The following is an 18,929-nucleotide window of genomic DNA, read 5'->3' on the forward strand; positions in this document are numbered from 1 at the left end:
ACATGCATCTGATGAACCACCAATGCAATGTGCAGAAAGGCAGAGGATCAAATTTATTCACCATGAAGATACCCTTGAAATGGATTGTACAGTTGTTGTTACTGGTGGGATCTACTGGGTCTATCTGACAGGGAGAATGCAGATGAGGTGTGAGAATGAAAGATGAGGTGAAGTTAAAAGTACTGGGAAACAACAGCTTCAAGATGGTGAGTGTTGTCATTCATATTTACAATGCACACATGCATCAGAATTCGATTTGCTGCAGATACATGGGTGTGTGAGGAACACAGATTATCATGGTACAAATCCCCACAATATGCCAAGAAATAATAAATCTAAAAGAACATAAGAAATAGGAGCAGGAGTAGGCCATTTGGTCCATCGAGCCTGCTCTGCCATTCATTGAGCTTATGGCTGATCTGATGATGGGCTCATCTCCACCTACCTGCTTTTTCCCCATATCCCTTAATTCCCCACTATGTAAAAATCTATCCAACCATGTCATAAATATGTTTATTCATAAACAATAGATATATATCCACAGTTGCAGTTAGTGCAAAAGAAGTGACATTTCAGCAGTGCAGTCAGATCTTTTGGTGGATCAGGGAAGTATGGGGAGGGTCAGAGCCGGATAGCTGCTGGAAAATAAACTATTCTTGAACCTGGAAGCACTGGACTTCAGATTTCTGTACCTGCTGCCTGAAAGTAGCAGTGACTAGAGTGATGGCGGGGTGGGGGGGGGGGGGGGGGGGGGTTGCAGTGCTTTTCTGAAGTTGGCTGCCTTCTCAAGATTTCTTCAGTGGACAGGAGGTTGATGCCTTATGATGAACTTGACTCACTTTGCCTTCTGAGTTCACAGTTTTTTCATCAATGTGTTGGCATCAGGAGATCTTCTGGCATGTGGACTCCCAGGAACTTGAAGGTACCAACTCACTGCACTGCTGTCCCATCAATGAGGACAGGTGTGTGGTCCGTTGCTTTGGAGCCATCTAACCAGATTCTTGATCACATCCTGTGTTTCATTACAGGATGCTTCAGAGAGGGTGAAGAGGATGTTCCTGGATTAAAGAACATGTCATATGAATCAGATATGGATACTTTTCACAGTGCAGCTGTAGAAGTCTGATTTATTCCACGACATCTTCTCAGACTTAGAAAGTAGAATCAGGAGGATTCTACAATTTGAAGGAGGACTACAAGGAGTGTAGAAGGAATCTTAAGAAAGAAATTAGAAAGGCCAAAAAAAGGCACGAAGAGGCTTTGGTAGACAGAGTAAAAATAAATCCAAAGGGTTTTTATAAGTACATTAAAAGTAAAAGATTAGTGAGGGATAAAATTGGACCCCTTGTAGATAGTGAGGGTAGGCTGAGTGAGAAGTCAGAGGAAATGGGGGAAATTTTGAATGATTTCTTTGCCTCGGTATTCACTAGGAAAAAAAATATTGAACCAGTTGAGGTAAAGGAAAATAGTGGGGAGGTAATGAAGCATATAAGGATAAGCGAGGAGGTAGTGATGGCTGTGTTGAAAAAGATAAAGGTGGATAAATCTCTGAGACCGGACAAAATATTCCCAAGGACACTCAGGGAGGCTAGTGGACAGATAGTGGGGCCATTAACAGAGATATTTAGAATGTCTCTGGCCACGGGGGTAGTGCCAAAGAATTGGAGGGTGGCACATGTGGTTCCACTGTTTAAGAAAGGGTCCAAATGTAAACCTGGGAATTATAGGCCCGTGAGTCTGACGTCTGTGGTGGGCAAGTTGATGGAAAGTGTTCTGAGGGATGGTATTTACAAATATTTGGAGGTACAGGGATTGATAGGGAGTAATCAGCATGGTTTTGTCAGGGGTAGATCATTCTTGACAAACCTGATTGAGTTTTTCGAGGGGGTTACAAAAAAGGTTGATGAAGGGAAAGCTGTGGATGTTGTCTATTTAGACTTTAGTAAAGCTTTTGACAAAGTTCCCCACAGGAGGTTAGGAAAAAAGGTGGAGGCATTAGGTATAAATGAGGAGGTAGTGAAATGGATTCAGCAATGGTTGGATGGGAGGTGTCAGAGAGTAGTGGTAGAAAATTGTTTGTCCAATTGGAGGCCTAGTGGAGTTCCTCAGGGATCGGTCCTGGGTCCACTATTTTTTGTTATATATATTAACGATCTGGAAGAAGGGGTGGAGAATTGGATAAGCAAGTTTGCGTGATTGGTGGTGCTGTTGTCAGTGAGGAAGATTACCGTAGATTAAAAAGTGATTTAGGAAGGCTGGAGGTATGGGCTGAGAAATGGCTGATGGAATTTAATACAGATAAGTGTGAGGTGTTACAGTTTGGAAAGGCAAATCTAAATAGGTCATATGCATTAAATGGTAGGCTATTGAGATGTGCAGAGCAACAAAGGGATTTAGGAGTTGTGGTAAATAGTACACTCAAGGCTGATACTCAGGTGAAGAAGGCATTTGGAATGTTGGCCTTCATAAATCGGAGTATTGAATGATGAAATTGTACAAAGCATTGGTGAGGCCAAATTTGGAGTACTGTGTACAGTTTTGGTCACCAAATTATAGGAAATATATAAACAATAGAGAGAGTGCAGAGAAGGTTCACGAGAATGTTGACAGGATTTCAAGGTTTGAGTTACAGGGAAAGGTTGTGCAGACTGGGGCTTTTTTCTCTGGAGTGTAGAACATTGAGAGGGGACTTGATAGAAGTGTTTAAGATTTTAAAAGGAACAGACAGAGTAAACGTGGATAGGCTTTTTTAATTAAGAGTGGGGAAGATTCAAACTAGAGGGCATGGTTTAAGATTGAAGGGGGAAAATTATAAGGGGAACATGAGGGGAAATTTCTTTATGCAAAGGGTGGTAGGGATGTGGAATGAGCTTCCGACAGATGTGGTCGAGGCGGGATCATTGGTTACATTTAAGGAAAGACTGGATAGTTACATGGATAGGAGAGAAGTGGAGGGGTATGGACCGGGTGCTGGTTAGTGGGACTAGGAGGGTGGGGATTTGTTATGGCATGCAGTAGTAGGGCCGAACTGGTCTGTTCTGTGCTGTAAATGGTTATATGGTTAGGTCATAAGCATGTGCCACAAAATTTGTCGTTTTGCGACAGCAGTATTGTGCACAACAGGTGCAAAAATTGCAATAAATTACATTTCTATAAATTCACTATTAAATAAAAATGGTACAAAAGAGGAGGAAAAAACTGAGGAAGAGTCGGTATTATTGTCCATTCAGAAATGTGGTGATGGAGCAAGAGCTATTTTTGTAATGGGAGAAGAGGGCATGGCCTGGGTGGTGAGGGTCCTTGATGAGAGGCTCATTTCTTGAAAAATAGCCTCTTGTAGATATCCTTAATGAAGTGAAGACTGATGCCCATGATGGTGTTGGGCGAGTTCACAACTCTATAGATATGCGTTAACTCCACAGTGTGGACAGTCATTGTGTATGCATTATCCTTCCCAGTGAGGATACAGCCCAGTGAGGATGGACATTGTGTACACGTTATCCCTCCCAGTGAGGATAGAACCCAGTGGGGACAGAAATTGTGTAGATGTTATTTCCCCCCCCCCCTCCCCAGTGATGATACACGCCAGTATGGACAAACATTGTGTACACATTATCATTTCCCCCCCCTAGTGATAATACTCCCCAGTGTGGACGTACGTGTTATTTACCCCCCTCCCCAGTGAGGCTAGACATGCACAAAATTAACTAAAAGCCAAAAAAAACATAAGGTTTTAACCTTTACATTCCAGTCCCGAATTATCATAATAGACATTAACGTCTAATATATAATTACTAATACAGATACATAAAGTAACTATAGTAAGTATAATATTAGAAATCAAAACTTTCAGCTTCCTGTAAAAGACCAATTTTAGTAATAGGTCTATTTAAGTAACCAGTCTTGGTTTTAATTCACATTTTCTGAACAAAATCTTTCTTGTCTACAACTGTATCTACATTTTTCCCCAGTAACCAAGAATTTCTTGGTGATGATAATTGCGTTTAGCTTTAGACCATTTTTGACATTCTTGTAATAACGAAAGATATTCTTTAATCCATGTTTTCCAAAATAAATCTGCAAGATATTGCACTTGTTTCCATTTGTGCCTTGCATAAATATCTTCTTTTTGAAATTTACCTGTTTTCTCATGCATACGTCAAATAATCAAATCAGAAATATGAAATTCCTTTGCTAATCTAGCAATAGTGTTTTTTCCAATGTTCCTCCTACTCTCAATACATAATAGGATTTAGCTTGTAAACACGACCTGTAACATTCTGATTCTTCATCAATTTTGATATCTCATTATCAAATGCCTTTTTCTGACAAAAAATAATTATTTCCAATTCAGCTTTCACCAACTCATCAACTATTAGGTAACAGTTCTTTCAAGACCAGATTATCTTTCTTCATACAATTTAAAAGCATAGTTTTTTAACCTAAGAATCCATGCTACTGCCTTTTTTCCAAATGAAACTATGAAGAATAATAGCAAATTAATTGAGTGATCGGATCATTTTCATTAGATATTTGAATAGTATTTACATTAGTGTTTTGGATTTCAGGATCGTCCCTTGAAATTTCTTTTAACTCCTCTGGATTTTGAGGCCAATCTTCTTGAGATCGTGAAATAAATTGAGGACCAGACACTCATGTGTTGGCTCTGTTCAGAAAAGAATGAACTTTTGATCCTCGTGAAGCCATATCTGCTGGATTATCCATTTTTTTAACATATCTCCATTGATTGGCATGCAAAACCTTCTCGATTTCATTAATTCTATTAAACACAAAGGCACGAAAACCTTGTGGTTTTGTTATTAATGTATTTATGCACTGTCGTACTATCAGTCCAAAACATAGTTGCTTATTATAAATTTTGCTGATGTCTTTTACATAAGCAGCCAAACCATAATCCTTTCTTCTTCAAAAAAGTTTAATTTCTCATCATGCAACCTTTTCTCTAATCGTGAACATCTCTCTATAACATGCTTATCTTTGCAATAGAAACAGCTTTCCTGAACAGTCTGATCTTTTTCCTTTGTTTTCTTGTTCTTTCCCTTTGGTTATATTTCCAAATACTGGGAAAGTGTCAACATGAACATGCCATTCCAAAAATTGTACAACATCCTCAAAAGTGGTATCCCTTCCAGGAAGCATCTTAAGCTCTGCAACTTTGGTTCTCCATAAATCTTTCATCTTATAAGGCAATTTGTTTATAATAATTGACAAATTAGCAAACAAATTCAGCTTTTGCAAATCTACACTACTTCCTACATTACTGCATCCTCGCAGAAAGACTGCATATGCTTGTAAAGCCTTTATATCCTCTGATTTTATTGCTGGACAAGAAAAAATCTTGACTATGTGGGCCCTTGTGATTTTATATTCATAGCCATAATGGTGATGCAATAATTATTTTGCCATTTTAAAACCTTGATCTGGATCCATATATTGGCAACTTTACCTCTTTCACCTGTCCTCCATTATACTGCTCCAGGTAATACAGATGATCTTTAGTGTTTTTAGTATTACTTTCAATGTGATGTTCAAAGGATTACATGAACGTCTGATATTGTAATGGATCACCATTAAAAACTGGAATTTCTTTCTTAGGTAAACTGTATGAACCTTGTTGTTGCACTTACATAGAAGGGATTTTGTTTTGTTTTGCTATGAGTGATATATTGGCTTGCGACTGGTTGTCTTGTGCTCAATGGTGCAAACGGATCTTGAACTTGTGCCATCGATGTAGGACCTCAGGTTGTGAGTAATGGCATTGATGGGGATCCTTGGGTTGTAAGTGATGGCATTGGTGGAGATCCTTTCATTGTAACTGGTTCTCCAGCAACATGAAGAGTCATCAAGTCTTGAGTATGATCATCTCACATGGTTGAATTTTTTTCTTAAATACCTCTGTTCAGGAAGATCCATATGTTGTGCGCTCTGGAGAGATTGAATGTCGCTAGCTCTTTCCATACGATTTGTCATTGTCATTTGAGCACTAGCAGCGTCACCCGTGGCTCCTTGCTTGAGTATATTTGTTTATTGTGGCTGCCGTACCCATGGTTCTGCTGGAAGGTTAGGTGTTAGCTCTTTGGGATGTCACTTTGGGTGATAAATATTGCAGAAGCCTGAGCTAATGCCTTTACTTTGGGCATATTCATAACACATTGTTCCTCGAGCTCTAGTCTTTTTTTAACAATTATTTTGTTCTTCACTAGCCATTTGTAACCTTTTAAGTTGCTCTTCTTGCCTCAGTTGCTGATTCTTGATTTGAACCTCCATATCCTCTAAAGCATATCTTTTCTCCAACCACTGTCATTATGTACAGACAGTAGCCAAGACTGCTTGCACCTTAGCATGGTTAGCTGCACTTGCTCTAGAAGCCTTTGAAGATTTTGAAGATCTTCCTGCGCTTATAACCTTAGAAATGCTATAATCAGGATTCACATCTGAACTTTCATATACCGCTGATTGAGTCTCTATCTTCCACATTTCACTTGGTACAGCACCAATGGGACTTTGCAACATAGTCAGTTTCACTGACTTTTGAGGCCTGCAGTGCCTTGACAGAGTTTTCTTCTTCCCTGCTAGTTGAAGCCTCTTCTTTGGCTACTGACTCCAACCTTCTGCTAATCGTTGTCAATCCGGCTTGCTGGCTCAACTCATCATCCAACAGTTCTTTGAGAGGAGCTGTTTGTTCGAGAACTTTAGCCTATCGAGACGACTTCTTATCCATTTGGGTTCTTCACACTGCAACCTGGCTCCTGCCCTGCATCTCCTGATCCCAGGAACTGTAAACAAATTTTTTATCTTACTTGGTCCCTTTAAGAAAGTTGCTACTGGATGTTCTGCACACAAACTTTCTTATATTATGATTATAATAACATACTTTGGGCTTCCTGCCAATTCTGCTACCAAAGCTCCGGCTTAACTCTCAAGGACGCAGGTGTCTGGCCAGGCCTTGGCTCAATTTCAAACTGCGCAATTCACAGACATGTTTTCATACACCTGGAATATTCTGTTACTATAGTGTGGCCTTCTCTTGGCTATAAGTCAAGTTGTTAATTCTTTTAGATGAATTTTACAAGCCTTTCTTCCAAACAAAGTTTACAATTAAATTTTTCTTTAAACCAAAGACGTGTTATTCAGCTGTGAGGATGGTGAATCGATACGCGTTACACCATGCTGTGAGGACGGTGAATGGACACACGTTACACTGCAGTGAGGACAGTGAATGGACACGCATTGCACCACACAGAAACGACCGTGAATGGATACGTGTTACACCACTCAGAAAGGACCGTGAATGGGCACGCGTTACACCACGCAGAAAGGACCGTGAACGGACACGTGTTACACCACGCAGAAAGGGCCGTGAACGGACACGCGTTACACCATGCAGAAAGGGCAGTGAATGGACACGCGTTACACCACGCAGAAAGGGCGGTGAATGGAGACGCGTTACACTGAAGTGCCAGTGAACGGAGCCTAGAGCAACATTAAATCTGTAGGAGAAACTCAGCAGGTCAGGCAGTATTTGTGGAACAAAATGGATGGTTGATATTTTGGGTCAAGACTGAGGATGCCAAGGGGAGGGAGCTGATATAACGAGGGCAGGGGCGTGGAATTTGACTGGGGACAGTGGGAATTGGTAAGCCAGGGGATGATGAAGTTGTCCTTTGAAAGACTGAATCAAGAAAAGCAAAGGGATCAGGAAGAAGATGCATCAGACAGGGTGGAGTAGAGTTATATGTGGAGACAAAGGTTGCCAGTGCTGGGATCTGATCAGAAGAGCAAGCCAATTAAATTAGCCAGATAGGATCTTGCAGCATAGATTTCTCCAATTCTAATCAATCCCCACCTTTCCATATTAAGCAGTTCCTTCATGTTGTGCCCGTTGATACTGCATTTGAAGCCCAGACAGGAGATCTGTCTGTGGAGACATTTCCTAGTTCGCCATCAGTTTTCACCTAGATTTAGTGAAACTGACTGGTGAGTTGATTGTATTTTGAACAGTTTCTCAGAACAATGTGGGAGCTGTTTATTTTCAATTTGGTCTTGCATAATGATATTGTATTGATAGGGCCTTTGAGAAGGAATCAAGATAAAGGTTCACATTCTCTCAGAAAGATGAACAGATTCAAATCTGTGGCTGTTCATGCAGGTCGTGGTTCAGGAATAATGGCCCTGTTTCTCACTTTCAGCAAGGCTTTATCCATCTTCATTCATCTTCTGTTTGTACATTCCCTTCTGTGAATGCTGCTCACAGTCTGCATCAAGTGGTATGATATGACATTCGGTAGTCACAGTTCAAATTGGTGACGGATGGATAGCCTGGGTCTGGAATTGTGCCTCTGTTGACACACAGATGGGTTGGATAGTCAGTGATGAGGAAGAGAGAAAACCGCTGTGGAAGGATGTGCCTGAAATGAAAAGAAAAAGGAGGGCAGCTGGCACCATAACTTGCGGAAATATGGGGTGGTTCTTCTTGGTGAAAAAGACAGACAAACAGGATGATCCTGAAATACAAGGATCACCTCAACGTGTTTTATGTTTTTGCTTGATGGAGAAAATAGTTTGATATCTTGTGTTCAGCAGCAAGAATGCTCATTGAAAGAGATGCTTGTCATGCCATTCATTCCCTGACAGTTGTTTTTTTTGTTTTCTCAGAGACAAGAATGCACTCAGTAAGCACATTGAGAATTTGGAGGCAGATATCTCACAATGGAAAATCAAGTACGAAGAGCTAAACAAATCGAAAAAAGAGATGCTTAAGCAGGTAGGGTCTTGATGACCAGCTAGTTATTGATGCAGCCAAATAAACCAGTGAAAATCCTGGATATTAATTTGACAGAGATAGCATTCAGGATTGGCAGGAACATTGAACTGAACTTTGCACCAAATTAGACTTGCTTGCACAAACCTTTTGCTAGTAGATTTGGTTTGCAGTTTGTTTTTCATATACACACTGTTGTTTTGTTTACTTGTGTTTGCATTTGCAGTAGACCTGGTTTTCAATCGCCATCAGGTGCTGGTTGTAATGAATGATGTGTTTATTATATATATTGCACAATGTACCTGCACACCAAAATTCTTACTTGTTGCTGCAACTTCATAAAAAACATAGTACTCCTTAAATTTAAAAAAAAAACAAAAGATAGACACTAAATATTCACAGTTACCATTCTTCTTCTTCGGTTTGGCTTCGCGGACGAAGATTTATGGAGGGGTAAATGTCCACGTCAGCTGCAGACACGTTTGTGGCTGACAAGTCTGATGCGGGATAGGCAGACACGGTTGCAGGGGAAAATTGGTTGGTTGGGGTTGGGTGTTGGGTTTTTCCTCCTTTGCCTTTTGTCAGTGAGGTGGGCTCTGCGGTCTTCTTCAAAGGAGGTTGCTGCCCGCCAAACTGTGAGGCACCAAGATGTACGGTTTGAGGTGATATCAGCCCACTGGTGGTGGTCAATGTGGCAGGCACCAAGAGATTTCTTTAGGCAGTCCTTGTACCTCTTCTTTGGTGCACCTCTGTCACGGTGGCCAGTGGAGAGCTCGCCATGTAACACGATCTTGGGAAGCCGATGGTCCTCCATTCTGGAGATGTGACCCAGCCAGCGCAGCTGGATCTTCAGCAGCGTGGACTTGATGCTGTAGGCCTCTGCCATCTCGAGTACTTCGATGTTAGGGATGAAGGCGCTCCAATGAATGTTGAGGATGGAGCGGAGACAACGCTGGTGGAAGCGTTCTAGGAGCCGTAGGTGATGCCGGTAGAGGTCCCATGATTTGGATCCGAACAGGAGTGTGGGTATGACAACGGCTCTGTATACGCTTATCTTTGTGAGGTTTTTCAGTTTGTTGTTTTTCCAGACTCTTTTGTGTAGTCTTCCAAAGGCGCTATTTGCTTTGGCGAGTCTGTTATCTATCTCGTTGTCGATCCTTGCATCTGATGAAATGGTGCAGCCGAGATAGGTAAACTGGTTGACCGTTTTGAGTTTTGTGTGCCCGATGGAGATGTGGGGGGGCTGGTAGTCATGGTGGGGAGCTGGCTGATGGAGGACCTCCGTTTTCTTCAGGCTGACTTCCAGGCCAAACATTTTGGCAGTTTCCGCAAAACAAGACGTCAAGCGCTGAAGAGCTGGCTCTGAATGGGCAACTAAAGCGGCATCGTCTGGAAAGAGTAGTTCACGGACAAGTTTCTCTTGTGTCTTGGTGTGAGCTTGCAGGCGCCTCAGATTGAAGAGACTGCCATCCGTGCGGTACCGGATGTAAACAGCGTCATCATTGTTGGGGTCTTTCATGGCTTGGTTCAGCATCATGCTGAAGAAGATTGAAAAGAGGGTTGGTGCGAGAACACAGCCTTGCTTCACGCCATTGTTAATGGAGAAGGGTTCAGAGAGCTCATTGCTGTATCTGACCCGAACTTTTGGTTTTCATGCAGTTGGATAACCATGTTGAGGTACTTTGGGGGGCATCCGAGGCGCTCTAGTATTTGCCAAAGCCCTTTCCTGCTCACGGTGTCGAAGGCTTTGGTGAGGTCAACAAAGGTGATGTAGTGTCCTTTGATTTGGTCTCTGCGCTTTTCTTGGAGCTGTCTGAGGGCAAAGACTATGTCAGTAGTTCTTCTGTTTGCGCGAAAGCCGCACTATGATTCTGGGAGAATATTCTCAGCGACGCTAGGTATTATTCTATTTAGGAGAATCCTAGCGAAGATTTTGCCTGCAATGGAGAGCAGCGTGATTCCCCTGTAGTTTGAGCAGTCTGATTTCTTGCCTTTGTTTTTGTACAGGGTGATGATGATGGCATCACGAAGGTCCTGAGGAGCTATCCTCCAATCCTCAGGTCCTCACCCAAGACTTAAGGACATTTTAAATATATCTGACAAGACCCCTGCAATTTTTACACCAGCCTCCCTCAAGGCCTGAGAGGACAAACTGTCAGGCCCCGGGGATTTATCCTCCCTTATTTACTTTAAGACAGGATCGACCTCCTCTTCTATAATCTGTTTAAATTCCATTTCCTGAATTACTGTTTGCCTCACTTTGATCAAAATCAGAATTTATTTTCATGAACAAGTCACAAAATTCAGTGTTTTACAGAAGCATCATAGTGCAAACATTTATATAAACCATAAATAATAATAGTGCACAAAAAGTAAGGCAGTGTCTTTGATTATTCAGAATCTGATGGCAGTGGGGAAGAAGCTCCCCTTGTGCCATTGAGTTATCATCTTTAGGTTCCTGAACCTTTTTCCAGTGGTAGAAGAGTGAAGAGTGCCTGGTCTGGGTGTTGGGGGTCTTTGAGGATAGAGAATGCTTTTTTTTAAGACACTGTACTTGTAGATGTCCTTGATTTTGCAGGCTGAGTAACAACCCTCTGGAGTCTTTTCTTGTTCTGAGAGTTGGCACCTTCATACCAGACGGTGATGCAACCAGCCACGGTACACCTGTCGGACTCTGGCTTTACCTTACTCTTAATTTAGTCTATGTGTGGTCTGAGTCCAGCGTGTTCTTTGAATGAAGTGATAGGAGAAGGTATTCGGTTCAACAGTCAGTTTATTACACAGCACAAGAATAAAACTTAACAGAGCTCTGGGTCAGTCGTTAGTTCATAGGTCACCTGCACAGTGAGCTGTTCCCCAAGACTGACCCCTATTGTCCAGTTGGCTCAGTTTATATAGATCAACCTTATCATACAGAACAAAAGTTGGCTTCCTTTGCTAGATTTCATTATCATACAGAACAAAAGTTGTCATCCTTTGCTAGATCTTTTTGCATAAGGGTTATCACAAGCCTGTTTTGCAGATATCTGGGGTGTAGTGTTCCCATCTTAATCCTCCAGGCCAGACTATCCTGTTGTTTTGATCAGAAATTAATTCATCCCCAGATATTTCTAATCACCATTCTGTTCCTGTCTGGCCAATTTCTGCTGTACTCTTTAACACCTCCTCCTGCCTTAATCTTCCTCCTAGACTGGTTTTCCATTCCCTTTGTTTCTTGCAGGCCATTCTTTGTTCTGGTCTGGCCTGTGTCTCCTGTGCTACTCACCACCTCCTTCAGTTTGAGCATTCCTCCTAAATCGTTTTATGCATTTCCTCTCCCTGTATAGGGCACACAAAACTCAAAACGGTCAACCAGTTTACCTATCTCGGCTGCACCATTTCATCAGATGCAAGGATCGACAATGAGATAGACAACAGACTCGCCAAGGCAAATAGCGCCTTTGGAAGACTACACAAAAGAGTCTGGAAAAACAACCAACTGAAAAACATCACAAAGATAAGCGTATACAGAGCCGTTGTCATACCCACACTCCTGTTCGGCTCCGAATCATGGGTCCTCTACCGGCATTACCTACGGCTCCTAGAACGCTTCCACCAGCGTTGTCTCCGCTCCATCCTCAACATCCATTGGAGCGCTTTCATCCCTAACGTCGAAGTACTCGAGATGGCAGAGGTCGACAGCATCGAGTCCACGCTGCTGAAGATCCAGCTGCGCTGGGTGGGTCACGTCTCCAGAATGGAGGACCATCGGCTTCCCAAGATCGTGTTATATGGCGAGCTCTCCACTGGCCACCATGACAGAGATGCACCAAAGAAGAGGTACAAGGACTGCCTAAAGAAATCTCTTGGTGCCTGCCACATTGACCACCGCCAGTGGGCTGATATCGCCTCAAACTGTGCATCTTGGCGCCTCACAGTTTGGCGGGCAGCAACCTCCTTTGAAGAAGACCGCAGAGCCCACCTCACTGACAAAAGGCAAAGGAGGAAAAACCCAACACCCAACCCCAATCAACCAATTTTCCCCTGCAGCCGCTGCAACCGTGTCTGCCTGTCCCGCATCGGACTTGTCAGCCACAAACGAGCCTGCAGCTGACGTGGACTTTTACCCCCTCCATAAATCTTCGTCCGCGAAGCCAAGCCAAAGAAGAAGAGATTTGGGAGCAGACAATTTTGCTCAGCCAACTTTGCTCCATGCTGTGATTGCCACTTAATCGCATTCCTCTTTTTCCCTGAACTATGCAGTAAATATAAAATTATTAATTAATAATTTCTTTCATAATGTTTTCACCCTTAGATTCCAACCGTCCCCCTTTTGGTCTCATGAAAATGAGACCAACCACCAGTTAACTTATGGGACCAAGGCCTCAGGAGTTTTTGCAAGGACCGGCATCTCCGACCCCTTGTTAAACTTAACCTCACAAACTTGGCCATTATGAACACACTTCAGTCCAGTGGGGGCCCCAACACAAGTGTTCAGGAACGTCAGTCCAATCCGCAAAGTACTGTTTCGGTTCGTTATGGGCCTCCCAGGCTGACCACAAACACTTTGTACAGTTGTTTCCTTCTCCAGATGCTTCAAGGGCTAGGAACAACATCACCTATAGTCACCACATAGTGTCCATCACAGCCCCCTCAATTCTGTTGACTTCAATATAGAAATATCACTTCAAATCCTGAAATACAGTCACCGTAATCCAATAGTCTCTTTAAAGGGACGTTAAGTGTTCTTAGTCCGTGTTTTCTTCACAGAGTCCCAGTCATCTCCGTTCGAATCTGTTCCAGTGTCCGTGTCGGTGGGTCCGTTGATGTTCACTGACTCCAATGATACCACGTCTCGCCTTTTCCCTGTAGTCGAACCGCGTGGGACGTTCTTTCCACCACTCTGTAGGGTCTTGTCCACCTGGGCTCCGACCACTTTCTCTTGATGACCTTTAGCAGAACCCACTCCGCGACTGATGGTATCAGTGTTTCCCCTTTTCTGTTGGGACTTGTGACCTGTTTTGAAAAATCTGATACCAGAGCCGATAGTTTATAATAATAAAGCTTGCATCCCATTGAACTTACCTCATTCTTCGTAGTCTGAATTCCGGCTCCTGGTGTCGGAAACTGGTGCCCCGTTTGTAGTTCATATGGAGTAAATCCTGTCACATAACTTACCGAACTCCTTATTGACATTAATGTCAGGGGCAACGCATCCACCCAATTTAGTTTGGTCCGTGCCCGTACTTTCCCGATCTTACCTTTTATTGTTTGGTTCATCCTCTCCACTTTCCCTTGGGATTGTGGATGGTACACCGTTCCAAAGGCATGTTTCAATCCCAACATTGCTTCTACCTCCTGTAAATCGTTATTCTTAAAATGACTTCCATTATCGGACCTAATTTTTCTAGGAAATCCGTGTCTCGGAATATACTGGTTGATCAGGAATTTACATACCGTCCTTGCATCTTCTCTTTTGGCAGGGATTGCCTCCAGCCACCCTGTGAACACATCTACTGCTACTAAGAGGTATCGATAGCCACTTACCCTCTCAATCATGTTCATATAATCAAGTACGATTTCCTGCCCTGGTAACATAGGTAACGGGAATTGTCCTTCATGTGGCTTTACAGTCGCCTTGACATTGAAAGTTATACATACCTCACACTCTCTAATATGGTTCTCCACCATCGCCGGCAGAAAGGGGTGCCACCAATGTATCAAGTACCTTATCATCTGCTTCTTTCTACAGTGTGTTAGCCCATGCGCCTCCTCGAGGAGGGGTTTCATGAGTCCAGATGGTAAAACTGGCCTCCCGTCTATCGATCTCCATAGTCCTTGATCCTTGGTTGCCCCCCTTTCCTCCCATACCATCCTTTCCTGAGGTGATGCCTTTGCTTGTTCCTGTACTATTACTTCTACCCTACACGGTGGTAATAAGTCATGTGCTGTTCTGTCTGCCTGTATCATAATAAACTGAGGGCCGTATCCTGCTGCCCTTTTAGCGGCCATGTCCGCTTCCTGATTTCCCCGAGCCACCATCGTATCTGTTCTATCATGTCCTTTACATTTAAGAACTGCTAATGCCCTTGGTTTCAGGAGAGCCTCAGCCAGTTTCCTAACGTCCTTCTCGTGTTTAATTGGGGTCATTGCTGCTGTTAAAAACCCACTTCTAATCCATTGACTAAGCTCAACCTGTATTGTCCCTACCACATATGCCGAGTCTGTATATATATTGACCTTCCCTTCTGCCCATTCTAATGCTGCTATCATTTCCTGTAGTTCTGCGAGTTGTGCTGACTCCTTTCCTCTCACTGTCCCTGTAATGATTTCTTCAAATCCTCCTGTAGTTTTTCGTACCACCGCATAGGCAGCTTTCAATCCATCTGTGGGGTGTCTGTAACAACACCCATCTGTAAACAAGGTTTCATCTGGTTCTCTTAAGGGTGTAGCCTGTAAGTCAGGTCTTATTTTAATATCCTTTACTACCCTCTTACAACAGTGTGGTTCTCCCTCTCCCATATTGTCTGCCATGTTAATGCCTTCATGGGTAAACGTAACATTTGGAGCATTCAGGATCTTTTCTAGTCTCGTCTGCCTTAGCAAAGTCATTGTAAATGCTGTCGAGCTCACAAATGCTACAATACTATGTGTTGTTAATACCGTCAGGCCATGTCCCATTACTATGTGTGCCACCTTTTGTAGAATCTTTGCTACTCCCGCTGCATATCTCATACATGGTGGGTGTCTGTCTTCCGTCGGGTCTAGTGTGATACTCACATACATGAGCACATATCTTCCACCCCCTTTTTTCTGGAAAAGAACACCATCAATTGTGTGTGCTTTTTCAGAAACATCCAAAAAGAAAGGTAGTTTATAATTTGGAATCGCCAAATCTATAGCTGTATCTATAGCTTGCTTAAGTAGAATAAAACTCATCTCAGTCTGTGCAGTCCAATCAAGTGTAGCTCCCAGATTCCTCATCCCCTGCTCATTCACCAAAGTTCGCAGTGGATGTGTCAACTCACCATACGATGGGATAAACTGCCTACTATAACCTGACAAACCCAAAAACGAAAGCATTTCCTTAACTGTCTTTGGTTTTGGATGATGTAGTATCGCTGCTCGATGTGCAGGGGAAATTCCTGTGCCTTTCGCTGAGACCATTCTACCTAAAAAGGTGACCACCTGTCTGCAGCTTTGAGCGAGAGACTTTAAAGCCTGCCTTGAACAGCTGCACTAGCAGGAGACAGGTGGCCTCCAAACAGGAAGTATGATCAGGTGCTGCTAATAGGATGTCATCTACATACTGGATCAGAACTACCCCACCTGGCAGTGCTAGCCCCCCCAGCTGTTCTTTCAACACCTGAATGAAAATCCCTGGAGATAAGATAAAGCCCTGCGGAAGCCTAGTATACCACAACTTTCTACCTCTATACGTGAACGAAAACACATCTCTTAATGGTTCTGCCAGCGGCAAGCAAAAGAAAGCATTCGCTAAATCTATGCAAGAGAACCACTTGTGGTTAGGGGTTAAAGCAGTCATGGCAGTATATTGGTTTGGTACTGGAACTGTGGGTGTTCGCACAATACCATTGATGCGCCTTAAGTCATGGGCCATCCGATATTTGCCCGTGTCTTGTTTAGGAACAGGTAATATGGGTGTATTCCAACTAGAACACGAATGTTCCAACACCCCTGAATACATAAGGCCATCAATCGTATCTGCCGAACCTTCCTCCGCTTCAGGTTTGTGGGGATACTGCATCTGCCAAATTGGGGTGTAATCTGACAGTTCGAAGGTTATGGGATCAACCTGCTGACAAAAACCCACATCTGCTGATCCCACTGACCACAGGTTCTCTGGGAGAGAATCTAGCATAGGGGCCGAGTCGGGGTGATCCATCTTCTCTCTACCATGAAAGCTTTCAATCTGTCTATGCTCAAGGAGGACTTGATCATATGTTGGAGACAAAACTCTGTATGCCTGACCAGATGAGGAGAACTGCACTGTCAGTATTTGGGTGTCAGACCAGTCACTAAGGGACATCAAGTTCCAACACATCGGTCCCAAATCTTTTGCCTGGTGAGTAGTGCCAATTTCAAGGGTGACATGAGGAATGGCCTCACCTGCCATCTCATACCATTCCAGCTATTCAGATGTCAGTGCCACCATAGCGGCCACTCCCTCCTTTCCTACCACTATGTAGTCCGAATTAATCTCCCATTGCCTGCCCTCTACCTCTTCATAAAAGGCATGCTGATACATTTCATCCCCATCCCTATCATAAAAGAGGGTCATATGGGGGGGGTCCGAGGGAGGGGTATACGGGTGTAAAGTCTGGATCCACGGCTTCCATTGATTATAAAGCTTCAGCAGCCCTCCCTTCTGTGGGTCCTCTGGTTCCAACAGCCTCCAGTAAATGTCAGCCAATTGTCCCTCAGACGCGGATCCTCCAGCTGCCACCAACAACATCTGAGAACCGGAATGAAGTGTAGTTACTGAACAGTTCATAGAATATCCATTTGGAAAGGTGACCTCTATTCCGCTGGGTCCACAAAGGATCGATGCTCCGCACCTGACCAACAGGTCTCTGCCCAAAAGATTGGTAGGGCACCTGGCTGACAAAATGTATTGATGTGTAAAAGTCTGTCCCGCCACAGAAGTGACTAGTGGTGTAGAAAACAGCAGATTTTCCGGTGTACCCGAGAACCCTATCAGCTGGACGCTAGAGGATGATGTTTTATCTTGAAACTCAGCGCCAGTGAGTGTTGAAAATCTGGCTCCCGTATCCACTAAAAAGGATACTTCCATGTCCATTACTTTAATCTGCAGGAAAGGGTCTGCCAACCTAGCCTGCTCGTGGGTGCTCGAGCTCCGTCACTGTGGGCAATATTGCTCCTCCTCTGTCAGCAAAGGGAATTGTCTCTTCGGAGCTAGAGCCGCATGGGGTGCCTGATGTACCGGGGGTGGCACTGACGATCTCTGGGGCTCATTTTGTGGTGATCTATATCCCCTTCCCCCAGTGTCCTGAGGACCCCAAACTAGGGGGCAGTCTCTCTTCCAGTGTCCTGGCTGACCGCATACAAAACATACGGCTGGTTGCATTCGTGGAGCACCCCGACCTCTCCCTCTTACTCGGAATCCCCCCATTGGACCTCCCGTTCTGCCCACATAGGGGGACCCGGTGCCCAATATGGGGCCGGGTGCCAACTCATATTATTCCCTTGTGGTGGCTGCGGTGGCTGCTGAATCATCTGGTTCGCACCCTTTGAGGAATTCTTTTTTGTCTCATTTGCCTTTTTCCTAGCCTCTTCCAATTGAAGCTTAAGGAGTTGCACTTGTGCCGACTCCGTAGTTTGTTTGTCCTCCTTTTGCTTAGCCCTGTAACGTTTCATGTGATGGGTCAAATGTTCTTCCCATTGCTCATTCGAGCAGCCAGGAATATCAGGGTTATTCTCTAACGCTTCCCTAACTACAGCTGGCAGTCCACTCGTTACTGCAGCCCTAAAGAGTGTAGTCTGCAAGGGATCTGTGGCTGGGTGTACTCCTGCTTTATCCGTCCAACTCTCCTTACACTGACTCAAAAAGGTCAAGATCTCCTCATCCTCTGACTCCTTTGTCTATTGTGAGTAGTGGGGGTGGTGTGATCCTCTGACATTCCTACCGAGAAGGCATTCTCAAGTGTCTGTTCTTGCTCTCTCTCATTTGTTTTTTCCAGTCGCATACTAGTTTCCCTCACTTTACATATATCATTCTGTATTTCCTTTGTTAACTCCTTCATTTCCTCCACCCTTTCCTGCATAACTCTCTTAAGTCTCTCCTTCGCCTCCTGGAGTTTGTGACCTGCTAATTCAGTGACATTCACTATTCCCTCATTTATCTGCATCACTGGCATCTGGGGAATAGGATAAGGTGGTGGCAATGTCTCTGGTAACTTTGGATATAGCGGGGCTGACGGCTTAACCTGCCCCGTTTTCTCCTTTATGATAGGGGTCCCTTTTTAATATCATGTTGAAGGTTCGCTTCCACAGCCATGCAAGCCAATGTCATATTGTGTAAATCTGCCCTTCTCTGTTCCTTCACTTCTTTCCGTTGTTTAAACCTTCTTCTATTCCATATAGATCCTTGTCCCTTTGCCTCATGTTCCTGTACCTCCTCTCCCTT

General features: G+C 43.7%; 1 protein-coding gene across 3 annotated transcripts in view; it reads left to right on the forward strand.

Annotated features, from left to right (window-relative positions):
• Positions 1–18,929, forward strand: part of ccdc102a (coiled-coil domain containing 102A) — a 149,935-nt gene that overhangs the window by 21,735 nt on the left and 109,271 nt on the right. For all 3 annotated transcript variants that reach the window (XR_011345024.1, XR_011345023.1, XM_069899307.1), the window contains exon 4: positions 8,677–8,785. Coding sequence is in view for 1 of the 3 variants with exons in the window: in XM_069899307.1 (XP_069755408.1) it covers positions 8,677–8,785 (109 nt within the window). In the remaining 2 variants the exon portion in view is untranslated. The remainder of the gene's footprint in view (positions 1–8,676; positions 8,786–18,929) is intronic.

The sequence above is a fragment of the Narcine bancroftii genome, chromosome 9 (genome assembly GCF_036971445.1).
Source record: "Narcine bancroftii isolate sNarBan1 chromosome 9, sNarBan1.hap1, whole genome shotgun sequence".
Classification (NCBI taxonomy): Eukaryota; Metazoa; Chordata; class Chondrichthyes; order Torpediniformes; family Narcinidae; genus Narcine; species Narcine bancroftii.